We start from the raw sequence: 27355 nt of genomic DNA, 5'->3' as shown, positions 1-27355 counted from the left end.
CTCATCGACACTCATGGTACACTTTACATGTCTAATCAGCCACTACCACACTATCACCTAAGTACTCTGTACCTCTCCGGCCCATGACTTTCCCTGGCCCAGCTCTCCACCAAAGCTCTGTCCTCCCAACATCGTCCCCCACTAGCCATAAACGTACGTCAGCGCAGCCGCCAGCCTCGCAACCTGTACGCGACAACGTTGAACCGCACCGGCGCATTTTGGCTCTTGCTGCATCGCCAGTTGTGAAGCTCAATTTCAATTGCCTAACACTCGCCGACTTGATTGGCCTCGGACCTGCGTCTCCCGTCGAGCCGAACTCGGACCCGAAACAGCGAGCCATTATACGGGCATATCGAGAACACATTACGCTTAGGGGAGTGACATTTTGCGGGACAAGAGGAACAACAAGAGAAGAAGAGAGCGGGTAGAACGAAGAAGGAGAAGAGTAGAATACAACATACTCTCTCTATCTCTCGCACGATACAAACAACATAGCACAGCACAACACGCAAGGGAGACCGCCGCCACCATGTCCATCTTCTTCTCAACCCCCGTCGACATCGACATCGTCCTCGACGATCCAGATGACCGCACCATGGTCGACGTCAAGCTCGACAAGAACCGCCGCGAAAAGGCGCCCTTGTACATGGACGGCGAGTCCGTCAAGGGCGCCGTCACGGTACGGCCCAAGGACGGCAAACGCCTCGAGCACACGGGCATCAAGGTCCAGTTCATCGGCACGATAGGTACGCAGCTTGACTACTATGACCAGAATCCCGGCCGGTCCTCCTCCTCCTCATCCTCCTCATCACCATCCTCCCTTGCCGGCCTCCTCTGGACTGCGCCCGCCATCCGCTTGGGGCTTCAGCGGCGCCGACTCCTTACTGACGGGCTGGTAGAAATGTTCTTTGACCGCGGCAACCACTACGAGTTCCTCTCGCTCAACCAGGAGCTCGCCGCGCCGGGGGAGCTGCAGCACCCGCAGACGTTCGACTTCAACTTCAAAAACGTCGAGAAGCAGTACGAGTCGTACAACGGCATCAACGTCAAGCTGCGCTACTTTGTCCGCGTCACCGTCTCGCGCCGCATGGCCGACGTGATCCGCGAAAAGGACATTTGGGTCTACAGCTACCGCATCCCCCCGGAGATGAACAGCAGCATCAAGATGGACGTCGGCATTGAGGACTGCCTCCACATCGAGTTTGAGTATAGCAAGAGCAAGTACCACCTTAAGGACGTAATCGTCGGCCGCATCTACTTTTTACTCGTCCGGCTCAAGATCAAGCACATGGAGCTTTCCATCATCAGGAGAGAGACGACGGGCGCCGCGCCCAACCAGTACAACGAGAGCGAGACGCTGGTGCGCTTCGAGATTATGGACGGCTCCCCCTCAAGAGGCGAGACCATTCCCATCCGACTCTTCCTCGGCGGCTTTGACCTGACGCCCACCTTCCGTGACGTGAATAAGAAGTTCTCTACGCGGTACTATCTCAGTCTCGTTCTCATTGACGAAGGCAAGCCTACACAGAAAACTATCCCCTCATCCCCATCAACACTATACTAACATTCCTTTCTCTGCCATCTAGACGCCCGACGGTACTTTAAGCAGTCGGAAATCATCCTCTACCGCCAAGCCCCCGACGCCGCTCCCGCCATAGCAGGAATCCAGAGCGTACCTCCTCCCCCCGAGAACAAAATCGCCGCTGTCCAGGCATGAAGTTAGAGAGAAAAAGAAAAGCTCAAACTTAACTCCCTCCACAAAACGCAACCTATGGGCCAACTTCTTTTGAGTTTTTACATGTAGCGACAGCAAACTTTCCCATTCTATTTTGTTTTCCATTTCTAGCATAGGGGGAGGGGGTTTATTAAACTAACTGGCGTTAACGGGAGATTACGAGTTGTTGTGTTGTGCGTGTGTGGTTTTTTGTACGAAAATGTGTTGTCGTAGATAATATATAGGTACATATATTTATAACGATTATCCCGGTCCTAGAAAAAACTTGAATGAAAGAAGGGGAAGAAGAAAAAAGGGAACAAGTAGACCCGAGAAATTGACACTTGATAATGAAGCAAAAAAACCAACAAATATATCCCCTCATTTAATCCTGTGCTTATTTCCCCCCCAAGGTATCTAAACCCATGTGACCCTTTCTTCTCTCATCTCACCTCCTTAAAGGTTAAGAGGGTACAAGTATTAATCTACATGCAAAACATTTTTCTGGTTGCGTTTTTTTCGTCTGACATTGATTCATCCATGCCTCTTCTCTCGTCGTAACAATCTCTCCCCCCCTATTTCCTCCATCGATCCTAGCCAAATCACGCAATATCCATTATATCGCCCGCCTCGAATCCAAACTGATTATTCTGGATCGCGGCAATCCGATCCAGCTCATCCTGGTACTGCTTCCTGATATCCGCCAGCGTAACAACCTTTCTCTTCGCCTCCTTCTCCCCCTCAGGAACACCTTCATCGAAGATCCACGCCTGCTTGGCATCCACACAGCTGAGCGCGTTGATGAGCAGCAGGTACTGCTTCGTGACGGGCGTGTCGAGCACGTCTTCTCCCGTAATCTGATCTCCCTCCCCAGCCAGTCTCAGCTTTTGGATCTTGTCGAGGATGACGGACGCCGCGCCCCGGTAGTTGTTGTGCTTGATCCTCCACGAGTACAGGACCTGGTGGTATGGGAACGCATGCATGACGTCCATGATGGTCTTGCATCTTAGCGCGAGGATGTCATCGACCTCCTGCTGCATTCCAGGGAAAGGTAATGTCACTAGCTCAGAGTTGTGATACGTCTCGCACATCTTATCCACGAGTTTCCGCAGGTTGTAATGCCTCAAGGCTTCATCCTTCATCGACAGCAGTGTTGTGTGGGCCAGCTCGAACTGGGATGTGGCCAGCGCCGCGTTGAAAAGGCGGCTCAGCATGTCAGTCTTAATGCTAGCATTCTCCGGCTTGGACCCAGTGAACTGGACAGATAGCCGAGCAAACTCAACCACATATGAGTACGCTCTCTGCTTTTCAAACAGGGCGACAATGTGTGAGTAGTACTGAGCCATTCCGCTGTTTAACAGATTCCACTCTGTATCGTCAAGCAGACCACTGCTATGGCGCTCAAGCTCAACTGTTTCGCTTCCTATGACCAGTATTAGCGTAGGCTCGTTGAACAAACATGACGTCCTTGACTCACCCATTCCGACAGCTGCCTTCTTGAAGTTGATAGATGCCGACTCATAGTCCTTCAGCGCCAGCAAAACCCTGCCGTGAATGTAGATCGAAAAGGGATTTTGGTCGCAAAAGGGCTCAAGATCCAGTGCCAGATCTGCTCTGTCACGCTTGATGAGGGAACACTGGATGAGTGATGGGGATACCTCGATATCTCCATTAGGAGAGCAGAGATTGGTAACGAGATCAGTGATGCTAATGGCAAGTGGTTCGTCCGCCAGCCCCTGCAAGCCCAGTAAATGGCCTACATTGGCCTCCAAGGCAGTCACCACTTGGACGTCTTCTCCCCTCTTTGTCAGAGAGGATAAGCTGTGCTCAGGTAGCGGAATGGCCAGTTCGGTCTGTGATAGCCACTTGAGAAGCTCCAGCCTCCTCAATGTCGCAATGAGCTGCCGGAAGACGGTTCCGACGTCTATCCTGTGGTGGAGGGCGTCTTCTTCATTGTCAAACTCAAACTCCATGTGGACTAGGAGGATGAGCTGACTGAAGCATACTTTCCACTGGAGAGATATGTTCTCTTGGGCCGCCGTCATGACAAGCTTCCTACCAAACTCCGTCAGGGGGTGGTTAGGGTTTCGGGTCTTATCATCTAGCGGGGTGACGAGGAGACCCAGTACTTTTCGGTAGAGATCATTTGTCACAGCTGCAAAATTGGTGTCCAGCGTATCAACTACCTGCTGAGCATCCTCATCTGTTATGCCTCTCCAAAAGCCAGCTTTGTCTGAGAAATATTGTATCCGCTCGAGGTCTGTCTTAGTAGACTCTCCAAACAGCTCAGGCCGTAATGCAGCATTGCAAAGTTGCATCAGACTATCCGGGAACCCTTCCACAAGCGTCAGTCCGGCGCCGATTAGAGCTGCTTGTGGCACAGACCCTTGATCCGGCGTAGGTAAGTTGTGGTAGACTCGCTCCAAATGACTGCATTCTCGAACGGAAGAGATGAGATCCGCACAAACCACCCAAACCATGTCGGCATCGGCGTCAAATACCATGCCGATGGCTTCCCCTCGCTGTTTATCAAGCTCGTTCAGCAACCGGTAGAATCTCCTCCACTGTGTCTCGCTTGACGATCGGAACTGTTCATAATCCATCTCGCCCGATGACGCGCGATCCAGAGAGGCAGTTGAGCCCAAGACTGAGCAGATGGACTCGGCCAATGGGCGACCCTTGTTATTCTCCTTTGGAGCACCTAATCCGCGCTCATATATGGCCAGCGCCGCTTCCAACGTCGCCTTGGTGAATCTCCCCGGTTGCAAAATCATCTGTAGCCATTTCTCCGTGACATCGGTAGGGTCACAGGGGCCAGAGGTTTGTACATCGAGACTTCGTGGCTCGAAATACACACCGTCCCAGCTATCCTCCCATGACTGCGCCATATTCTCTGGATCCAGCACCAGACGCTGCACCCGGTACGTCATGTTGTTTTTCCATAACGTCCATAGGCTATTGCCTTTCTCTGTTGAAGTCAACGCGAAATCTGCGAGCGTCCAAATATCTGAAGATGATGGAGTGATTGGGATTAATGTGCATTTAGAAAAGAGTTCTTCAATGACCACGTGATGAGCATCCTTGGCAACCATCTTCCAGATCTTGAACTCTCCAGGACCAATAGGAGAATAAGTAGCACAGATTCTCTGGCCCCGAGTTTGGCCAACAACCCGGGTAAGATTGAATTGTGCTGGATCGATTTGCCACTTGCCGATATCTTGGGGAGCCCTCTCAACGTTCAACATGTCGATTGTCTGCAGAATCTGGCCGTCATTGGCATTCCAGACACGGATACGGTGGTCGAGGCAAACGGTGACGGCAAACAGACAGTTCTCGAGCCCAAAGTCGGTAATCTCAATGGATGTCGCAGTGCTGTATTCCATGTTGGCTTTTCCGTACTTGATCGTATTCTTGCCCTGGAACGGCAAGAGACTTCGTAGATTCTGTGCCCATCCTTGGACATTGAAGAAGGATTCTTTCCATAGCGTAGTAGATGCTAAGAAAAAAGAGTTAGGAAAAGCTTTTCATGGGTGTTTCCCTCTCCAACGTACCGTCATCTCCCTTTTGCTTGTCAAACCGAATCATGCCGCCATCGTTGACCGTAACAAGAAGCGTATTCGCCGACACAGCCACCATTCGGTGAGGATACTTGAAGCTGAGGCCAGCCGGAGACTGCACCTTGCAGATATCAGGCAATCCAGCATCCACGGCGCCTCTCCTCTTGAAAAGATCCGGTCGCAGAGTAAACGTGTATAGGTAGCAGGCCTGGTCCAGCACATGCACACACAACGCATCGTGCTCTTCCGGATCCGAAAACACAACGCAACCTGTCTGAATCGGCACCGTGAAATGAAAGTTGATAATCAGAGACGCATCAGCCGCCTTGTCCTTCTTGCTAACGTCCACGGCCCGGATGCTCAGCAGCGTACCCTCCTCCAGCACCCTCCACAGGAAATTCTTCGGCGAATCGTGCCATTTCCGACGGTATATCGACGCCGCCGTCGCCAAATTCTTCAGTCGGAAAGTCGTCTCGTCCTCGGCATCGTACGACAGCTTGGGGCGGCCTCTGCTGCCAGAGCCGGACGGCACTCGAATGGTCACGACAGAGGACGGGGAGGGAGGTTCGAGGTTCAAGCGGGTCTCTTTGAAGAGATACTGAATCTCACCCGAATCCATCTCGCCTCCCTGAAGCGCATGCGTCGTGCACTTGTTAGATTGAGGGGATGGCGGTGAAGTGGTTGGCGCAAGTCGTTCGTTTTGGTGATGCTCAGAGTTCGGTCGCGTTGCTTTGCATTTGCAGGGCAGAATTTCTGTTTCGATCTTGGACGTCGCGCTGCGCTAGCCCGATTGGGAAACTAGCTTGGCTACACAAACATATAAAGCATTTACCCTCTATTATGTATGGCATTGAATTGCATTGAATTGAGACAGCAAAACAAGATGAAAACTAGAATCAGTGGGATATATACAGAGCTTGTATACATTATGGTACTTTAATTGATCATCATCTATACTCGTGCGTCAATGCATCGTGCATCTATCCACCCATCTCCCTCCCATTTATGATTCCCCAGAGCAAACATGTAAGAAACAAACAGCCATTCATCCATAAAGAAAACGCCAAAAAGGTCCGTAAACCTCTCCCAAATGACTCCAATTTTTTCATTTCTCATGCGAATGCAACATTTCTCCATTATTTAATCCTTCTCCTTGTCCAAATCCTTTGGCGCAGGATCGCCAATACCGTCCTCTTGAATGGCAAAGAGCGTGTCACTCTCTGGCAGACAAGGACTGTCGTAAATCTTGGCAATTCGAGTCTCACCACGTCCCTTCTTCAAACTGATTCGCGTTGTACTGGCATGGGCAATGATATTACCACCAATAGGCTTCTTCGGATCAGGATTGAACATGGCGCTGGGTCCACCATCTACCTGAGCAACAACTTGGTTGGTGATGACCACCGCAATGCCGAATTCATCAGCAAGTCGTTGCAAGGTCCTCATGAATTTGGCCAGATGCGTCTGACGGTTCGAAAGTTCGCCTCGTCCAGTAAAGTCTGTTCGATAGAGTGAAGTAGCACTGTCGACGATGAGTAGAGAAAATCTCGTCTCGCACATCATGGCCGCTGCCTGATTCAGCAGCTGAAGCTGGTGATCTGAATTGTATGCTCTCGCATATGCAACATTGTCTAATACTTCTTCTCCCGACAAACCAAATCGGTTGGCAACGGCCAGCAATCGTACAGGTCGAAAGGTGCCCTCAGTATCAATGTACAGACATTTGCCTTCGCCACCACCCATGTCGAAAGGCAGCTGGCAGGTCACAGCGAGAGTGTGACAGATCTGGCTTTTTCCTGTTCTGAACTCTCCGAACAGCTCAGTAACGGACCCAGTCTCGATACCTCCCGCTAACAGCGTATCCAGATTTTTAGACCCGGTTGTGATAGAGATGAGTTCACTGCGTCGCTGATGCATTTCAGTGGCCGTTGTAAACCCCATGGGCACAAGTTTCGACGCTTTGAATACAGTCAGATTTTTCTTCATGCCTCAAAGACATAGAACGTAGTCGACATACCCTCAGCCAAAATCTTGGTCGCCTTCTGCTCTGAGATGCCCTTGATCTGCTCCAAGACCCTGCGCGGGGTATAAGCCACCGACTCGACCGTGTTAAATCCGCCATCAACAATGAGTTGGATATCACGCTTTGTCAATCCAGCAACTCCCTATGGAATGAAATCATCAGCACCATTCAAGCTTCGTTATCCAGCACCATCATCAGTCATACCTCTAAAGCAGACAGTGGCGTGGGCGCACCAGGTCCAGTCATGCCACCCTCATCGCCCATCTGGTTCTCCTCGTCGTATTCTTCACTCATCTTGTCTGCCAAAAACCAAATGACTTGTGCACACAATGAAACAATAGATGAAATTCACGCTATGCAGAGGATTTTTAAAGACTCAGCAGCCACAATTAGGCAGAACTGAGGCAAATGAGACGAGGTATGTTGACAACCAAGGCGCGGGTCGACGCGTCGAGTCAGGCTAGCAAAGGGATAATTTGACGCCAGATCACGTGATATCACTCTTGATTTCTAATTGAAGGCTGTGGAGAGAGAGAACAGGCATCCATGACACATTCACATTTCACATTGGTAATGATTCATTTTAATACGAAGAGAGTGTATTATTGCAATTATTGCTCTATATGCTAGTTACCAAAAAGCAAGCCAGTTCCAGAAAAAAAGTGCAGACGTTGAAAATTATCCGTTGATCCCAAATCCCCCCAACTCCCATTAATGCAATCGAGAAAGGCAGACAGCAAAGCTAATCCCAAGGTAGATTGTAGTAGCATTACATTGTGAGATATTGTGTCTTTTCCGAGTTGTGAAATGGTTTACTGGATGAAGATGCGATGGGCCTCGTGCTTCTTCGCCTTGGGGACGGTGATGCTCAGAATGCCGTCCTGGAAGCTAGCACTGACAGCATCGTGCTCAACCAGACCAGGGAAGTGGAAGCTGCGCGAGAACTCGCCAATGCTGCGCTCGGTGAGCCAGTATTTGGCCCTGTCGGCGGGCTGCTGGGGAGTCTTGGTCTCGGGCTTCTTCTCTTCCTCGGTGGTCACGACTTCATAGCCTGACTCGCGCTCGCTGGCCTCGTCTTCGTCCTCAACAGTCGCCTGGTGCGAGTTTCTGCGTTCAGACTCAGCCTTCTCAGTGATAGTCTCTGTAGAAGGAGTGTTTTCGACGGAAGCAGCGGGTGATGTGCCGGCAGTGTATGTGCGCTCAGTCTTGCCTCGGACAACCAAGGTCTGGGCGTCGGAGAATTCGATGTGGACGTTCTCCTTGCCTATGCCGGGAAGCTCGCCGTGGAGCTCGTAGGCCTCGGTGGTCTCGCGCACGTCAAACTTGGGCTGCCACTGGGGAACTTGCTGGCGGCGGACATTGCAGCTTTTGCCACTCTGTCGGCTGTAGCTGTCAAAGTCGTCAAGGAGGCGGAAGAGAGGCGTGAAAGAGGCCTCGGTGGGGTGGTAGAAGGTGCGAGGGAAGAAAGCCATTGTGATTGTTGAGTGTTGTTGTTTGTGGAGTTGTGAAGAAGTTGTCAGGTTGCTTGATGTTGTCGTGAGGTGGGTAGATGTGTGTTGCTGGAGTGCTTTGCTTTTGTTGTTGCTTGGGTGTTTGCTGTGTATCTGAGTGGTGTTCTGATGAGGAAGGGAATTTCACTTCTGCTTGACTTCATGGTGTACTTTATAGTTGATTGCATCACTTCAATTGACTACAGAATCAGGCAGGCAGATTACGAACGAGATATTCTAAGAATGCGAGCGAATCTACTAGCATCTACCATATCAGAGAAATGAATGCGCGGTGCTTCATAATGCTGCTTACAAGCTGGACATGTCACTGTCTGGGCTACCTAATCGTGGCGACTGCGAGCTTCTTCCAGCAGGCACTAGAAGATTCCACTCAGGTACTAAGTAAGCAGTACCAGCAACGAATTACACCTGCCAACGTTTCTCCCTATAGCAGAAAAAAAAAATCGCATTACCAAAAATATATTTGCATCTACAAAACAATACATTATCTGCATCATAATTCATTAATAGAAACAAGACTATAGAGTTCACACTGGACGTTCTATTCACATCATCCCGTTCCTGAAGCCTCTCCTCATGCGTCATTGTGGCTTTCCAAGGAACCCTGAGAGGGGGGCGAACTGTGGCTCAGGCGCCACCTACGCAATCCAGCCACATCAAGCCACCGCCCAATTGACTTCTTCCAGGTTAGGCTCTCAAATTGCCAGGAATTCATGAGGATTCAGAAACACAAATGCCATTGATGAATTGATTATCATGCGTCATCAATGGGGATAATTCTGTAAAGAAGTTGGAAATATACGGAGAAGCATCCACTGTCTGTTGTCTAGTCACCAGCCGTCCCTAATCGAAACTTGCACATCACATCTTTGTATGCTGTATTATGCTCTTTTAATACGTACCCATGCATAGAGTCGACTTTATACAGGGCAAACAGCCACATTTACTAAAACGAATGACGTCCATCCAAAGCTGACCCATATCCACTACTTGTTCAGCGTTCAAATAAATGTTCACCAAATAGGACATTTTGTAAATCAAAGATCATCCTTCATGGGGAGCTGTATTCTTCTCCACTATAGCTGCGGTATTGGACAAGGGCAGTCTTTTTGCCACAAGCACTTAGCTCTACTGCCGGAGCTTTGTTCCTCTACGGTGGCCATGCAAATCACAAGAGCAGAACACAGCCAAAGTGATAGTTTAGTAAAGGTAAAGACAATTTGAAGATAGAATTATCCATGCATATAGCATTACAAAAATAAGGTTGCCTTGAGAAAAACCACCTATAGATGTTCCTAGCCGCCTGTCCCTTTCCGTTGACCTGATATTCGTAGCATCGTCTCCATCATCATGTAGTCGTCAATCCAGGAACTTTGGATCTAAAATACAAGGCAAAGACTTTCCCAACTTTCCCCAGAAAGAACCAGGGCATTAAAGAAGGAGAGCAATAGCAATAGCAAGAGTAAGAAGCCAGCATACCAGACAACAGAGAAATATGATGCCATGGGTGAGACCAGGCTATGGTGCATATGGTCCCATTTGTTGATATCGTGACATCGTGCCACCGGGGGGTCTCGCGTTTCCCGAAGATCCAGCACCTTGGCCAGTATTGAAAAGACCAATAAGCCTTTGGCCGATAGAAGGCTCTATCTCAGTGCCGTCTCGCGCAATCTTGACCTCTCTGTTGGAATTCCAGGGGTTTCGTAACCCACGAATCCTGTGAAAGGGGAGACGAGATGTTGATAGCCACTCGACTCGGAAAGGCTTCCCCCAGGCTTTCTCTTCCTCCTCTTCGTTGACAACACCATCTGTTCCGTTCAAGCCGCCAGCTTCATTATCGAGGGTCTTTTCAGAATCATCTTGATATATCTCCCAAAAGATTGTTCCTCTGCTTGGATCATGAAGGATTCTGCCTTTGGGAACGTATTCGGTCGCGTCCGTGAGGACCTCTTTCGGCAACTCTACATCGTTCGTCGATCGTGGTACGGGTGCAAATTGAACGGTCGAATCAAGGGATGGGCTAAACTCGGAAGCCATTCGTGCATATCCAAAGTACTCGCCAGATTTGTTGGCTGAAAATATTAAATATACGTTGTTGCATTGCTTAAACATGTTAGCCAATGAAACAACAACTCTCTAATGTGATGACTTAGATCTCTTACCCTGAATGCACCATTCAATGTTTCTTCGTTATGAGATTGTGTTGCCCAAATTCCCGTTCGTACACTAAGCTCAAGGTCATCAACTGTCAAACTTTTCAAAATAAAAAATCTATCATGGTATTTGAGTGCTCCCTCTGATGGGGTAGATGTCGGCTTATCCGCGTGATCGGTAGTTGCAGTCGAGTTTCCATCTTCGATTTTGACGGCAGTTTTACTTCTAGCCGGATAGATCGGTTGAGGAAAGTTGGCTGGGCCTGACGCCGGCCCTGTTGGCGGAGAGTGGCCAGCATTGCCATCGATTTCATTCCTTCGTAGCCTGCTGACAAGACGAACCGATTGGAATCTAGATTCGTGCAGTTTAAGTTGAGCAGTGATGCAAGAGGCTTCATCTTTGAAATTAGCAAAGGCACAGTTGCTCTTTGCAATCAGGAAGAGAGATTCGAGTCCTGCTGTCTCCTTCGAAACATGGCGTACGAGGCTCATTAAGTCGGTTTGGGGTGGGAGATTTCCGATCCAGACGGCATTTCCTGAAACAAAGGCACGTGTTAACTTTCTACTGTCAAGGAAAAGGAAAGACAAAAGAAGAGATGGAAAGAACAAAGTAAGAATAGGGAAGGGGGGGGTATACCGGTTTGTCGAGGTTTACGCGTCGAGCCTCGAACAGAGTTTTTCTGCTCGTCAGGTTTTACTGGGAACCTTAGCTTTGTGCTTATTGACCTAAAAGAGAAGGAGAGGGAGAGGGAAGTGGTGAGAAATACCCCGAGTCAGTTTCTCAGTTGGAAAGGATGGAGGTGGACTGTTTGGAGGCGGGTTATGGATTAAGGCTCCCGTTGATGCTTGTTGGCCAACTTCTGCTAGATGCTGTTGCCGGCCTGGAGGGACAACAGGCTGTACGCTGGGATACTGCATAGGATAAGGAGCGGTCTGATGATAATAATACTGAGTGATCGGGTGCCCCATGGCTAATGGCGTTGAATAGTATGCCACGTTTTGTCTCTGTAGCATTGTCGAGCCAACCTGGTTGACAGGTAGATGGCCGCCGCCATAGTATGGGGACATGTGTTGAGCCGGTTGTACGTAGTAGCCCTGGTGCACCATGGGCATCTGCGAAGGTCCGGTGTACTGAGGGATCGGTGGCATGTGCTGGGCCATGGGCGGTGACAGCCCGGCAGTGTATCTTGGTTGAACCCCTCGCTGGTATTGGCCATGGTGATAGTTGTCCTGAGGTAGGGCACTCGCCAACGGCGTCATGTTGTATGGGCCTTGGCGGTTAGGGAATGTCGAAGCGGGAGCCGATGTATACTGTAAGTTTGCCGCGTTGTTGGGTAGACCTGGGAGGCCGTCGGGCCCAGAAGGCACCCTCTCGTGGTCTAGATTTTGAGGCATTACAAGCCCCTTGGCAGTCGCTTCCGGCAGGACGGGCTCGACCTTGCCCGTCCCAGAGTCGGGAGGGACTGAGACGTCGCCCATCGAAAATTTGAATCTGAGCTGGAATCTAGGTTCTTTGACGTGCTAGGTACTCGGCCCGCTAGATAAAGTGTTTTGCTTTGGTGCAGCCGATTACAAGGGGTCTTGAAAAGAGTCGTGTGGCGGAGAGTGTGGGCTGAATAATCGTCGTCCAGCTCAAATTATCTAGTCAAACCGCAATTGCTGATAAGGTCCGACTTTTCCATATGCAAGGAGCTGTGTCTTTGCATACTCTGGAATGATTGAGCCCAACGTTTGCCACAAATGTTTTGTTGACGAGGTATCGCGCCTACTGAAGAGGAGACGCCTGTGCCACTATTCTGAATCTCAAGACTGTGGCAACGAAGACTCCTTCTCCAGTGATAGAGTGCAAGTATTAGGCGTTGATACTCTCTAGCTTGTGACCGTTCAGGTGACGTGAACCAATGCTAATTGGCCTCAGGGGTGCAGGAAGACACGATTTGCCTCCGGGGCGGAGCGACAAGGAAGGGTCAGCCCGGTCTGGGGAAAGCAGTGACTCGGATAATGCACCCAATGGCACTGCAATAAGAGAAATGTGCCTGTAGCAGGGGTGATAATACCCTATGGGGGCCTTTTGGCGAGACAATGCACGAGTTGAACAGGGACAGCCACAAAGCCGGCAGCTCCTCCTGGGAGAATCCACCTCCGCAACAGAGAAATATAGTGACGACGGGCAGCAGCTCAACGCCACTGAACTGAAGAGCAATATAGAACCAAGATGTCGGCTCTTTCTAGAAGAAAGACCAGGTTTGTTGGCCTAGACAATCGATGACGGGCGATTGATTCGAGACCCAAGAAAACCAACGGCCACTAACCACATCAGATCGTGCCAGAGAACCGGGTCAAATTCACGTCCCATGTACGAAAAGTACGTACAGGCAATCTTTTGGCGGCGGCTCAGGTGCCCAGGTAGGTCGTGGCTTTGAATTGAAAAAAAAAATAAAAGGGACAGCGGAGCTAATTGTTCGTTTCACACCCTTTGCTGTCCACACCTGCGGAACATTGCACGACAAGTCAGTGCTAAAATTGCAACACCCTGTCGGTGAGCAGCGGCTGAGCTCTGGGATTCACCACTCACCAGTCAAGGCAGCGATTGAGTAGTAGGTGAACGATGGGTCCGGCGGCAAAGGAGGCGAGGGCGTCTAGAGCTGCAGCCTTGCAAGTCACCCCAAGGAGTGGGCGTGGATATTTGTCGAGCTCAATGAAGATCAAAGTTTGAAAAGATCTAGGCCAATCTCTGTACAGCTAAATATACAGGGCCGGCGGCGACGATCCGGTTATGCCTGGGCTGGGGGGCGACGAATCGAGGAAGATGACAGGGCGATTTCCAGGCTCGAGAAGCTACGGTTGCCGATTTGTTTCTGCCGGGGCCAAGGCTATGTGAGGTACTTGGAGGAAGTCTCTCGAGGTATTCGCAAATGCTAATTGCAAACACTGTGCCTGATCCGAAGAAACTTTCTTGCTTGTTTCCAATCTCGAAGCCTGAAAGCTGCCTTTGTGGCTGAAGATACGGCCGCAATGGAGCGACTCGCGGTATCACAGGCTCCGGGGCACAGTGTGGCTAGGTTGAAAGTACAAGCAGAACACGAAGCACGGACGGGATGCTGTAGAGAATTCAGACGTACCAAGTACCAACTTGGACAACCCTACCTAGGTGCTCGATGTCTGGACCAAATCGAATTGTGGAAGCGGAGATTTGCGTAGCCCCTGGTCATACTAAACATAGAGCCAAGGCTACCAGAGCTGCCAACATTACCGGTGCAAATCTTCGCGGCTTCGTCAGCAGGGACGAGGAGCAACCTAAGTGGCTTATCTGCATGAATTCTTGTTATGGATATGGAGTGTCAAACCAAGGTGGCGTTTGGTTGGGCCTGACAAGCGACCATCTGCATGTGCTAATAACTGGATATTGTAGCTTTGCTATCCAGTCATAATGAACAATTGCCCTGTCCACAAAAGCAGGGCAAGACCTCGAAGACGGCATAACCTGTACGGCATTAGCAGCCGTCAGGAGACGCCCATCCCAGCCACGATGGGAGAAAGGGCGCTTGGGGGCGTGTGGACAAGGATGGAGCTAGGCCATGGAGAATGGAGCCCGCAAGAAACCCAGCAGGGGAGCAAGACAAGCAAGGTCGCCACTGGATATCCAGAAGCAGAACGTCTGTACATACTCCATACAGGCACAAGCTTGGACGCAGAGCTCGGTGTCAGTCAGCTGCTAACTCGAGCCCTGGAACTAACATCTGAAAATGTGGCGGGTGTGTGGGCAGCCATTGCGAAATCAGACGCCTCAGTCACACGAGGTTAAAACAAACCGGGAACCGGGAACCACATGTGGCTTTTCCTTGTTCGCCACCACGGAGCTATGTCACGATCCGTAGCTAGCCATAGTAGATGGGCGAGACGAAAAGCATCACTCCGCCGTCAGTGGAAGTGATTTCTGCTTCATCACACTGGCCGCTAGCCTCAATCCAACATTTCAATCCACATCGTGTGTAATGCCACCAGTTTGACGTCGTAAGCATCTTCACACCACCCAGGACCATGGCTACGTGTTCAACTATTTTCGGGGCTTTCGGTTGCCAACAATTCATTGTATAGGCAGACAGATTCAAAAGCCGGGGGAGCAGTTCCCGGGCAGCTGACTTGCAGCCAAACGGCTTCACCGAGTGGCTCCCGGTCGGTCTAAAAAAGGTAAACCAACTTGATAGATCAACTTTCTTGGATGAATCTGAATGCCATGGCACTCGCAAGCCTCGGTTTTCCCCCCCAGCAAATGGCGCGCCACTTGTTCCATGGCAATTAGCCATCAAAGCCACTGAACTCCGATGCGCTTATGGATACATGTATGAAACGAGAGCCCCGTTGGCATCCACAGATGGAAGAAGTTTGCCCATATAGCGTGATTGTGGCTCTGATCGGCAAGGCCTATCCCTCGTGGACGGGCTGTGGCTGACGTGCGGAATAGCTTCAAAAATGGCAAACTCGTTTTCTTCGTCCTTCTCCCTCTTTCTTATCCCATCATGGATCACGAGCCATGGATATGCATGCGCAAGACAGGGCTAACGATGCAGCCCACTTCCAACTTCCCCAGCAAGGCCCAGCCCTCTGAACTCCGTGCCAACTCGCTGCCTCGTAAAGCCAACGGCTCCCGCATCCGCTAGAGCTTCAGAGGGCGCCCAGAGTCCGAATCAGCATGATCGGCATTCAATGACTGCTGTAAGAGTTGAAGCTTGCAGACAGCTAGCCGTGGCAAGTTGCTGGTTCGAGGTCCATGGAATCTGTCGATCACTTTCCATCTCTGCGTCTCCCGGCCCACCCACCACGTCCTTTAGTAGCCAAGCCTCCTTAACGCAAGGGTGCGAAGCCCATCCCGCGACCTAAAAATTCCTTAATCGACCGCCTTGCTGGTCACACACGCCACGGCATTGGTCCCAGCTGCCTCAATTGACGATGGGGGATGGGGAAACACCGGCTTTTCGATGCAGTGAACATCGAATTTCACGCAGTTCCCCATACACCGACCATTGAGCCCGTCTCCCCCCTTCCGTCTTTTGCGTCGCGGGCCGCTGCTGGAGTCGTCTAGGAGAAGATTCCAGTTCGTCCGTCTTCTCCAGCCGATCGTAGACCAGTCGTAGACCAGCCAAGCCATGTGCAAGTACAGTATGCTCGACATGACACGACCGTCGGCAATTCCTCCGAGGCCACAAGAGGGCTTGCTTCCCTTGAGGCGCTTCCCCGCGAACACCGCCACCCTGGCTTGGACCCTTGGACTTGGACCCTGGCTATGAAGTCAGAGGCACAAAAGTGGACAGAGCCAAAAAGCAGGTTCTCGCCAAACCTTGACCCCTCGTTTAATTCTGCCCACGGCCGGCCGAGTAGCGCAGCCCAAGCCCGTACCGACCGTACCTATCCATCTCCATACTGGTACAAGCCATATCCACACCCAACGTCCAACATCCAGGAACGTGCTGCTGTATGTGCTTTAGCAGTACCTTCTTGGTCATTGGTCAGGACGCTACTCCTGAACTGGCATCACGCTTCGTACCTTGACGAACCTTGGCGGACAGGTTGCTCCGGAATACTCGAAGCCACGCCGGCACTCGGGCCTGTGGGATGGATTCCATGGGCGTCCATGCTCCGTAATTCCCATCATGGGCGCGCGCACTTGGGTGGCAGGTAGAACTAGGTTCTGGGTAGTAGACGTAGATAGAACTAGGTGCTGTGCTGTATGCAGTAAAGGCAAAGTCAAAATCATTGAAGCCGTCAATTCTTCCCAGGCCAGGGCTGCATGTCTCAACGGCCAGTCGGTTTTTGTGTGCATTAGCGGCTGCGCATGACTGCGTTGCTGCATCTGAGTACGAAATTTGCAGGGCTGCCAACCGCTATCGCGACGCTTATCCAGCTGTCTGCTGCAAGGGCGCCGATCTTGCCTGGCTTGGGAATGATTGCTTCGCGCACTCTATTCAAGATGACGACATGCTCCTGGGCAAACCTGCTTGCCTTGCTTCTACTTGCAGTCAAATGCTACGGAGAAATGTCTGTCAAAATATCAACTCCCCCGCATCGTGTGACGTAGGCAGCTTGTTTGTTGTTTCCAGTCGTTGCTTCGTCTTCTCTCCTGCTCTCCTGCGGCTTCAATTGCGTCTGCGTCGAGGTCAAAGACCGACATCAGGGCCCGGATGGAGCTGAAGCGGCTCCGTCTCCGTCATGTCACGCCACCAATTGCAAGATCCATGGCCGATGGAGAGGATCGTGTCTGATCCTCCGCATCGCCGGGGGTCTCTCGACACGCCTCGGCCCTCAATGGGCCGTGTTCGAGTACGCCAGGATGCTCAATGGCCCTCGTCACAAGCTGAGCTAATGCTGAGTTCCAGGTGCTCTTCATAACTCCTTCATAGACAGCCTCGCCTTGATCAAAAAATTCCAACGTTTAGATCGACAGCTCATCTCTCGCGCTCGGCATTAATACTCTGAACATTCGACCTCGGCCCACGCTCAGCTGGCAATGTACCCCAGTTGCCCTGGTGGCAAAGTGTTCGCAGCTCTAGTTCCATCCGGCACCGATCAACATTCAAAAACGCGCGGCCCAAGAGAAGAGATGCGATTCGCAGCGTGTAGGCATGAACGGTGGATCGTGGTGATAATCGTGTGCGGATGAGGATATGAGCATCTCAGGAACGACGTCTAAAGATTCAGGCCCAGGTCCGGTCCAGGCCCAGGCCCAGGCTCGGGAGGCGCTGTGAGGAGAGCTTCGGGGGCGCTATACCCATCTTTCACGCCACGATGGCTGCATGGCCAGCTCGACTCCTCGCTACGGTCACACTATATGCGCCCAGTAAATGATAATGTCGGCAAAATCTCTTCATCCCTACTTTCCGACGTTCATCCCTACTCCATGCGCTTAGTGCCAAATCATCCATCGATGCATGACTTCTATTGGACCATCATCTGCTGCGCCTTACGACTGCGATGCTGGGATAACGGGTGCACAAGCTGCAAATCCATGGATATACGTGCATATCAGGTTGAATAGCCGCCGCGGCCTTGGCCTCCCGAGCCTCCCTGTGCTCGGCGTCCAAAAATTGCGCCAGAGGGGGCTCAATGGCATCTTGCGGAATCAAGAGGGGATTCCCCGCCATTTGATCTGGCCCTTCTGCTGGCCTTAGGGAGATGGGGAATGGGATCCGCCGCCGCACGCGCAGTCTTTGGTGAGCCGCCCGCCAGAGCTGCCCAGAGAGCTCTCACCACGTGGTTGAGGTCGACGTTTGCTGCTTGCCACGTATTCGTTGTAGGGCTGGATCCTTGCTCTTTGCCGTTAGGTCCAATGCAAAAGGCCAGGCAGCGAGATGCGTCTTTGATGCGGATTGTCCATGGCCTTGTTTCTACAGCGAGACGGTTTCAGCTCGTCAGGGCTGTCACAGCCGTGGGTTCATCCGGGCTTATCTAATTACCTACTTGTAGTGATCTGATACGGCGTAGCGTCGGGCAATAGAAATGGATGCAACGATCAAATGGATATTTCGCTGTAAGGCTTTAGCAAAGGTTGCTTCCACTGCCGTCTACACAGCTTTTGAAGCCAAGTACAGTGCATAGATAAGGCAAAACACACTCGTATACCCCCTGTAGAAAATCTTGTGCGGCCTAGAGGGGAAGTGTTTCCTCTCAACGCCATGCTGTAAACTGTTCCTCGAGGCTGTGCTTCGCTCTCCCCTATTAATAGTGTCTACAGTACAAAGCAAGATTATGCACAACACCACCACCACCACTACCACACCAGATAATTAATTTCAGGTAGTATGCAGCCACACCAATGGCATTACAACCCCACAGCATTGACGTCCCAACAAGGAGAATGTTGCTTTTACTGTAGTATTCCGTCTATTAGCTTGGAATTTGCAGTTTTGCCTATCAATCAGCCTTACCCGAGATTATTCTGACTCAGTAGAACTATGATTCCTATTTCATACCTGTCATACAGGATACCAACGGCTTCAAGGATTTCAAAACAACATGTGTTTTTGCCACCCCAAGAAAAGGCAAAGCCAATAACAACAAGTACACAGGCTATCACAAATACCGGACAGGAACAAGGTCCAATCTTACCCTGTCAAATGGATAACCCCTAATTCCGAATTCCACGCCACTTCTACTGTGAATAACCTCAAGGATTTGAACTACACCAAAAGTTGAAAGCCGAAAATACCCAGCTATGGAGGGGCATCAAGACAACATCTCGGTGTTATTCTCGCCATCACGTGAAAGTCAACGGTCTTAAACATCTCCGTCTGTCCGAACCGGTCTTTTCGACCTCGCCCTCGTAAAAAAAAAAAGAAAGAAAAAATGTGACATATTTGTTGAGGCCGCCGAAATCAGCTCAGCTGCAGCACATCTTCTCCGGGATTGGCTCTCTTGCCAAGGCCGGCCACCCAACCACAGCATTTCCTATACGGAACAATTGCTGTAGATGGCCGCCCTGTCTCCGCCTTTCGCTGATCGGGCTTTCAGTGGAGCTGCAAAGCAAGCACTCACGGCCACTAAGAGCTCACAATGAAGGCAAGAAAAAATGATGGATGTGGAGCCCGAAGGGTTGCAAGTTCTACAAGCCCGTTGCTGCAAACTATTCCTCTTTACACCGCCTTTGATTCTACAGCACAGCAGTACAAGGTACAGGTAGATCTAGATGTGTGGGTGGTGTCATCGTGGTTGTGTGGCTACGAGTACATACACACGAGCATCCTGGAGCGGAGCTTGATAAGGGAATCGTGGTCACGCGGGGGAGAGTCCAGGGGTGCGTCCAAATTATCGCTTCTTTGGCGTTCGTTTTGAACGGCTATTATACATCGTTACGCATTCCAGAAAGAGCAAACCCAATTCATATCTAGTCCTTCTTCAGAGGCAGGAATACCTCCTCAATTCCCTCTTTTGTGATGATCAGCATCTGCAGAGTATCGCCGACCTCAATGTGACGCTCCACAGCACCGTCAAAGGCGTCCTTGACAAGAGTCTCAACCTGTGGCCGTGTCAAGGGGTGACGCTCCCTCTCCTTCAGAGCATGGCCCTCGCCACTTCCGGGGATGTACTGGTTCTTGAAGTTGACCTGGTTGTCCAGGAACGGCATGATCAAGCTGCCCGCAGCACCTCCAGCTCGGCATTGCTCTCTCTCGTAGCTTCCAACCGGGTCGTAGGAGTATACCGCACCCTTGCCCTCCTCATCAAGACCACCAAGCATGGCATGTGTGTAGTATGGGAAGAATCGCTTCTGGTAGAGAATAGTCGATAGGCGCTTGGCACAGGCGTTGAGCGTCATTGGCTTGCCATGTCGGTAGCGGTAAATCTTGCAGACAGTGTCCAGGCGATCACGCAGAGCCTCACCATCGGCAGCGAATCCACAGACGGATAAAACGATGGTAGCGTCTTCCTGGGTAGCAGTAGTGCCGCCAATCTTGAAGACCTTGGGGGCCATTCGGGAGTTGATGCTGTAGCCGCTGGTGTGACGAGTATCGCCGGCCATGATGGTAAAGTCGGCACCTGAGATGGCAAGCGTAGAGCCACCATTGTCGGAGTAGCTGAAGGTATGGTTAATGCACTGCAAACAAGCAACCAAGGGAGCCGGGGTAGCTTACGGATTGAAGCGGTGCTGTCGAGGCTCTCCATGAGCCGTCTTGGGTGCATCTGAGAAGGAATAGTTGGGCCCGTTCATGAGCGGGTTCTGGCTGAACATTGCGGCCATCGTTGCGGATGTTTGGTGATGATTTTTGGCAGCTTCGTTGACGAGGGGAGTGGTTGATAGCTTCAAATGATGCCTTGACGTTGCTTCTGATGCTATATCGCAACAGATGCGCGTCAAGTGGGAGCCTTGCTAGGCCAAGACTGGGGGGTAGCTTGGATGACTAAGCCGCCAGATTACCTACAATCAGTGACCACCCCCTTACAAGGCGGCAGAAGGATCATCATTTCGCGTTGGTCGATAATCTCGACTTAAGGGTCGCAGAAAACCATCTGCGTAGCTCTGTATGAGCTTTGCTACCAACTAACTGTGCTTTAAGAGAACTGTATACATTGCGATTGCGACCATGACGCGCGACACTCGCGCGCGAGCGCTGGAGAAGATAGCTTCGCTCTCGGCGACGGGCCCCGCGACTTCATTTGAGAAATCAGATCTCGACCGACTGTGCAAAGCGTGCCATTCAGGAGCAAGAGGAGGCGAACATGGCCAGGCCGGGCATAACTCAAAGCCGAATGGCTCTCTGGGAAGAGTCCCCATGGTCAGCAAACTCTCGCCTCTATTGGCTTACATGTGAAATTGCCAAAAAGCTAACTACTTAACCTTTTTTCTTAGTCAATTCGCGAGTTTGAAGTCCTCCTCGCCTTATGCAAGACCGCGCCGAACATCCAATCCAGCCAAAGTGCTCAGAAGCTCTCTTATCGATTGATCCCTTACATACTCGACATCCATACCCAAGTTTTTGTGTCATCGCCCTTCTTTCGCAAGATCGAGCCATCCCCGACGGAGTCGCTGGCCTTCCACGTTACGGCTGCCCTATTGTCGCTTGGGAACAACTACCACGAACTTCACGACGACATCTCCAATGGCATCTGGCACTTCGCCAACGATTGTAATAAGGTGGCTGAAAATGTCGTCTCGCCACACGTCGGCGATCCTGAGAACCCCCATCTGGACGACGCGATCCGGACCGCGACCATTGCGCTGGCTCTCGTTGGTTTCCTCGATGCCATGTCTGCCCAGGCAGATTTCTGGAGAGTGGACGGCCGATTATTCCTTATACAAAAGATTCGTCAGCTTCTCTCAGAACCATTCCTGGTTGCAGTTGAGACTGCCATCTCTACCATCCGTAACTCCCTCAGCCAAGATCGGGACGTGAAGGAGTGGAAGAGGCATCTGCGTCATTATGCTGCCTCGGGGAGACCTCTTGGAGCAATGCTGCTGCAACGCAGTTTTATGTGGCTGGTGCTGGCGAGCAGCTCCTTGATGGTTGCAGATGGAACACGCCTTCGGACTACACACATCTTGGACATCCTCATGTCGAAAGACGGCAATCTGAACTCTGGTGATATAGTGGTCGATACCCCGTCTATCGAGACATATACTAGTCTTGCGATAGAGCAGATGCATTACATTGAGGCGGGTGCCGACTTTGTGCGACTTGGAGCACACTCTCAGCAACAGCTTGCCTTTGCAGTCAAGTCCGCTGCCATGATCACGTATCTGAACTGTGCTCTGCTTAATGAAGAGATTGCGGATGCGGATATCCTCACCACTTGGCTCCAGGAGGCACTGGAAGACCCTATGCAGATGACTGACGAAACTTTGGCATCTACTGTTCTACAGTGTCTGGCTCTAAGCTGCCGTATAGCGCCCTCGTTTTCTTCGACCGTCAGCCGCGTACTTCCACGGTTTCTTGTTCAGACCGTGCCTCAAGGTAACACCGTTGGAGTGGCGTCAAAGAGTTTAGCATATGTTCTGAGGCTGCTCTCCAAAGATGCAGTCATCAGCACTCTCTATACCTTGGGCAATGTGCTAAGCCCGGGCTCCGATGGAACTATTACTGGCTTACAAGCTAATGGCACCGCTGGCGAAGCAAACCTGGCCCCTGTTTATGTCAACAGACACTCTACCGGAAGCGCCATTTCTCTTCAGATGAACGGCGAGGAAGAGACGGCCATAATTTACGGCAATGTTGTTCAGGCGATATGCGGCATTGCGGCAGCATGTGACGATGAAAAGATTACGGCTCTTGCACAGTCCATGCTTCTGCAGAAATTGGACAAGGTCAACGTCAGCGTTGATACCCAGGTTATAGCTGGTGCAGCTACATTGGCACTTAGTGGAGGCCAATTGGAGTTCCGCTCGCTCCTCAAATTGTACTCGAGGATATGCCATATCGGCGTAGTAGAGAAAAAGGACTTCCTCTTGGGTTCGGTGAGGAGAGCTCGTGCGCACATCTCCGCTCGTTTGCGTCGGGATTCCCCCTTGTTCGACATCTATTGGGAACATTTGCTTGATAGCATCATTTCCCTAGGCGATGCTCACGCGTCTGGCCAAACCAAAGACTCGGACGTGCAGCTAGCTGCTCAAGAGATCGGGGAACTGCTTCACCCTCTGGCCGTGTTCATGGCCAGCAACGATCTTGCCTCAGAGCCACTGACGAGTGATGAATCCAATGCTCTCCTTAGAGATGCATGGTTCAACATTGTTGTACATGGCTTTATGACAACCACCGAGCATGGCAAGAAGCACATCGATGAACTTCGCATGATTGCCGTGCACTCTCCCGCCTTGGTAGCGAGCCAGCGTAGCGAGCAGGTTGAGAGTGACATTGAGCTTAATACTGTGCTGAGACGAGGACATAGTAACGAACGAGAGGCAATGCAGAAGAAGCTTCTTAGCGAGCTCGTACCATCAAAGGCAGCTGACATTAAGAGCCTTAGCTACCGAAAGGTTATCTTCCTTCAAGCCGCTTACCTGGTTGAGAGTCTCCGGGCGGACGCAGGCGATTGCACCAAGGCATTGACCTACTTTTTGGAGCCTGCCATGCGAAAGGGCGATGTGAGCAGCACTATGGAGGGCATCGCTGCGGCTGTCGTGGACAAGTATTTGAGAAAGACACTCGCGGGCATTGACCCGAGCTTCTCCTCCCAATACGCCGCTACACAGCTTGTTTCCATCTTCTGTAACTGCTGCCATCGCATCGAGCGTGTCCAGCAGGCTGCATTTGCTTGCGCAGACCGTATCATCAGGGATGTTCCTTCGGCCTTGTGCCACAGAACTTCTCTGTTCGCTTTACTAGAGCTCCTCTCTCTCTTGTGGACAAGTTGTCTTGAGGCCGAGACTGATATCTACACACCACGTTCGATATTTACTTCCAAGCTTGGTGATGTGACACTCGAGCTATCCGATGACTATGATTTCCGTCGCTGGACCCTGGACATCCTTAACCGCAAGGCCAAGGCGTGGGTCACCGCTGCTATCAATCTGGCGCCGTTAGATGTGAAGGGCCTTCTCCAGACATACTTGTCGGAATTTGAAGACGATGGTGCATACGGTCATGTTTCTCTTGGCCGATCTTTCGCCCTGGAAGTTGGGTCCATCATTCCTTCAACGGATAGCAGGCTGCAATCTCTCGACCGTGTCGGAGACACTGCTCTCAACACAGCCTCTGATTTAATCGCTCAGTATACTACTCGTCAAGAATACCGCTACGGCGAAACACTTCCAGATCGCGGGTCTGAGTTGATAACCTTTATGAACCTGAACCGACGGTCGTCGTTTGTTCAGTCCACAGTGATAGAGAGTGCTAATGCGGCCACCGCTTTGGCTCATATCGAGGCACGGATTTTGAGCAAAAAGTCTACTTCTTTGAACGAGGTACGCGAGATCCTCAGACGAGCAGCTGCCCTTTTATGCCGCGGTGGAAAAGATGAATCAGCTGTTGCTCGCTACCTAGTGAACATTCCCTTCGCCCTGTTCACAAAGCAGTCGATCAAGCTGGGCGTCTCGCTGTGGCTTGGTGTAATGAACGAAAACCCGCAGCTGGAGCCCAAACTTCTTAATTCTATTGCCCAGCAGTGGGAGTTAAGCATTTCTCGCAAGGTCGGCTTGTTTCATCCTGCCCTGAATCACCCTGACCCTTTCTTCCTCAAGGAAGAGTTCGCGCCAAGCGAGCTGGAAATGCTGGCAAAGCGGCGGCAATTGGTACATGACATTTTGTCTCCTCACGCTCGCCTGCTGCAGTTTTTCAGCAGCCACTTCAACGCCACCAGACTTGGCTGTCCTGATATCCAGAGAATCTTTATTCGCATGCTTGACTTGACTTTGGACGCCGTTAAGGACTGCGCGTCTCACCCCCTGGCGAGAGAATTACGTCTACAGATTGTCCTCTTTGGCCTACACGTTTTACGATGGAGCACTATCATTAACGCTACAGCCCAGTTTCGTCTCAAGGGCAAGATTCTATCAGCAGGCCTCTCCTGGTTCAGGAATTCTCCCAGGTGGTCCTTTGGTAGCAATCTCGTACAACTGAAGACTGAGTTTCGCCTCATCTCGGACGTCCTCGCCGCCATGAAAGTTGTTGCGCCCATCGGTGCTAATACGAGCGGCGTTAACTCGCTGCGTTCCAATGAACAGCTTCTGCAACTGCTGTTGGAAAACGAGCAATCGCGCCTGGCAGTATGGACAAGCCCTGTGACCCAGCATCACGCTCACCTGACGCTCCATCACAACCCTTCGAAAGCAGCGACGGAGGCTGCTCTTCTGCCACTGATTCCTACGGCCTGGTTCCAAGATCCCGCTATCGCCATTGAACTAGCAACGAGGTTTCACTACCCTCGCTTGGCTCGCGAGATTAGATCACTGGTTCTTGCGATGCCAGAAAAGGCCATATCTGAACCCGAAGCTATTCCTCTCATGCTCGGTGGACATCTACCTGAAGATGTCACTTCACAACTCAAGGTAATTTCTCCTCGCCCCTAACTCGTCAGCCTGTATATTAGGCAACCAAAGTATTCTCTAACGCGAATTTCTAGTATCTCTTGTTCTGGGAGCCGATCAATCCTCTCACCGCTGTCACTCTCTTCTTGCCAGCATATAGAGATCACCCTTTGCTCATCCAGTACGCTATGCGAGCTCTGGAGAGCCATTCGGTGGATATTACCTTCTTTTACGTGCCTCAGATTGTGCAGACACTGCGTTATGACACACTCGGATATATGGAACGATATATCCTTGAGACTGCCCAATTTTCCCAACACTTTGCTCACCAGATTATTTGGAATATGAAAGCCAACGCGTACAAAGATAACGACGGCGAGATCCCCGATGCCATCAAACCAACTCTTGACTCCATCATGACCAAGATGGTGGACAGCTTCTCCCCCGAAGACAGAGACTTTTACCACCGAGAGTTTGCCTTCTTTGATGAAGTCACTAGCATTTCGGGTAAATTGAAGCCATACATCAAACGGCCAAAGCCGGAGAAGAAGCAGAAGATTGAGGAAGAACTTCGAAAGATCAAGGTTGATGTTGGCGTCTATCTTCCCATCGATGCAGACGGCATCGTCATTGGCATTGATCGCAAATCTGGAAAGCCTCTGCAGAGTCACGCCAAAGCTCCTTACATGGCAACTTTCCGCATCAAAAAGCACAAGGGCGGACTCGAGCAAGAGAATCAACTGCTAGAGGGAAGTGGAGGGGGAGAAGGCAAGGAGCACGAGGACAACACAGTCGAGATATGGCAGTCCTGTATCTTCAAGGTCGGAGACGATTGCAGACAGGACGTGCTGGCGCTGCAGATGATTTCTGCCTTCCGAGGCATCTTCCACAACGTCGGCCTTGAGGTTTTCGTGTTCCCGAACCACGTTACTGCGACGGCCCCAGGTTGTGGTGTCATTGAGGTGTTGCCCAACTCAATCTCGCGAGATATGCTTGGTCGTGAGGCCGTTAACGGACTTTACGACTACTTTGTCTCCAAATACGGCAACGAGGACTCCCTCCGCTTCCAACAAGCCCGCGCCAACTTTGTCAAGTCCATGGCCGCCTACTCTGTCATTTCATTCCTGCTCCAGTTCAAGGATCGCCACAACGGCAACATCATGATCGACGACGCCGGGCACATCCTCCATATCGACTTTGGCTTCTGCTTCGACATCGCCCCCGGCGGCATAAAGTTCGAGCGCGCGCCCTTCAAGCTCACGAGCGAAATGATGGCCGTCATGGGAGGCTCGTCGGACCACCAGAGCTTCAAGGCCTTTGAGCAGCTCTGCATCAAGGCCTTCCTCGCCAGCCGCCAGTACTGCGAGAAGCTCAGCCAGATCGTCCAGCTCATGATGGACAGCGGCCTGCCGTGCTTCAAGCCCGAGAGTGTGCAGAACTTTAGGGACCGCTTCGTCATGGACAAGACGGAGCGGGAGGCGGCCGACTTCATGAAGGACCTTATTAAGAAGAGTTACTCGAGTTACAGCACTGGTATTTACGACCAGTTCCAGCTGCTTACCAACGGTATTCCCTACTGAGCGGGCTAAATCTAGCTATCTATGGGTCACTTTTTTCATAATTCCTGTTAGGTCACTTTACTTTCTTGATTCCCATTAGGGAATCCCGTTTAGAAGCTATGTTGATAATACTTAATAAAAGAGAAAAAGGAGAGGGTATAGAGGAGAGAAAAGGTAGATTACGGGAAGGTTTGGCGAGTCAATATCCAAATACCAATATACTAGATAGTAGTTTTCATTTCACACTAAGCGCGCGAAAAATAATAGCAATTGGCTTTCTATCTTTGTCATCCTAGAACCCAAAATAGTCTTTTACATCTAAAAACAACCATCAGCCCAGCTAAGCAAGTAATCTTTACGCCTGTGACATGAAAATGCCAAAGTAAGCA

The 27355-nt window shown here is 51.1% G+C and overlaps 7 protein-coding genes across 7 annotated transcripts; 2 read left to right on the top strand and 5 right to left on the bottom strand.

Annotated features, from left to right (window-relative positions):
• Window positions 1-529: 529 nt before the first annotated feature.
• On the top strand, window positions 530-1717 carry T069G_00810 (vacuolar protein sorting-associated protein 26 domain-containing protein; the record flags this gene model as incomplete). Its single annotated transcript, XM_056168020.1, has 3 exons — window positions 530-746; window positions 900-1514; window positions 1587-1717. 3 exons carry the CDS (start codon window positions 530-532, stop codon window positions 1715-1717), a joined length of 963 nt encoding a protein of 320 aa, XP_056033336.1.
• A 599-nt stretch (window positions 1718-2316) lies between these two features.
• Window positions 2317-5890, bottom strand: T069G_00809 (nucleoporin domain-containing protein; the record flags this gene model as incomplete). Its single annotated transcript, XM_056168019.1, has 3 exons — window positions 2317-3137; window positions 3192-5210; window positions 5266-5890. The coding sequence occupies 3 exons, from the start codon at window positions 5888-5890 to the stop codon at window positions 2317-2319; spliced, it is 3465 nt and encodes a 1154-aa protein (XP_056033335.1).
• A 521-nt stretch (window positions 5891-6411) lies between these two features.
• Window positions 6412-7588, bottom strand: T069G_00808 (rad51 domain-containing protein; the record flags this gene model as incomplete). Its single annotated transcript, XM_056168018.1, has 3 exons — window positions 6412-7229; window positions 7289-7436; window positions 7499-7588. 3 exons carry the CDS (start codon window positions 7586-7588, stop codon window positions 6412-6414), a joined length of 1056 nt encoding a protein of 351 aa, XP_056033334.1.
• A 518-nt stretch (window positions 7589-8106) lies between these two features.
• T069G_00807 (hsp20/alpha crystallin family domain-containing protein) lies at window positions 8107-8766 on the bottom strand (the record flags this gene model as incomplete). Its single annotated transcript, XM_056168017.1, has 1 exon — window positions 8107-8766. The coding sequence occupies one exon, from the start codon at window positions 8764-8766 to the stop codon at window positions 8107-8109; it is 660 nt and encodes a 219-aa protein (XP_056033333.1).
• A 1557-nt stretch (window positions 8767-10323) lies between these two features.
• On the bottom strand, window positions 10324-12437 carry T069G_00806 (uncharacterized protein; the record flags this gene model as incomplete). Its single annotated transcript, XM_056168016.1, has 4 exons — window positions 10324-10908; window positions 10968-11494; window positions 11596-11655; window positions 11726-12437. 4 exons carry the CDS (start codon window positions 12435-12437, stop codon window positions 10324-10326), a joined length of 1884 nt encoding a protein of 627 aa, XP_056033332.1.
• Window positions 12438-19836: 7399 nt separating this feature from the next.
• Window positions 19837-20688, bottom strand: T069G_00805 (proteasome subunit domain-containing protein; the record flags this gene model as incomplete). The annotated part of the gene is made up of 2 exons (XM_056168015.1): window positions 19837-20524; window positions 20582-20688. The coding sequence occupies 2 exons, from the start codon at window positions 20686-20688 to the stop codon at window positions 19837-19839; spliced, it is 795 nt and encodes a 264-aa protein (XP_056033331.1).
• A 343-nt stretch (window positions 20689-21031) lies between these two features.
• Window positions 21032-26987, top strand: T069G_00804 (phosphatidylinositol 3- and 4-kinase domain-containing protein; the record flags this gene model as incomplete). Its single annotated transcript, XM_056168014.1, has 4 exons — window positions 21032-21223; window positions 21298-24570; window positions 24622-25428; window positions 25503-26987. 4 exons carry the CDS (start codon window positions 21032-21034, stop codon window positions 26985-26987), a joined length of 5757 nt encoding a protein of 1918 aa, XP_056033330.1.
• Window positions 26988-27355: the final 368 nt, after the last annotated feature.

This window comes from Trichoderma breve, chromosome 1 (genome assembly GCF_028502605.1).
Source record: "Trichoderma breve strain T069 chromosome 1, whole genome shotgun sequence".
NCBI lineage: Eukaryota > Fungi > Ascomycota > Sordariomycetes > Hypocreales > Hypocreaceae > Trichoderma > Trichoderma breve.
Note: the sequence above shows the minus strand (reverse complement) of the source record. Positions and strands in the feature narration are given on the sequence as shown.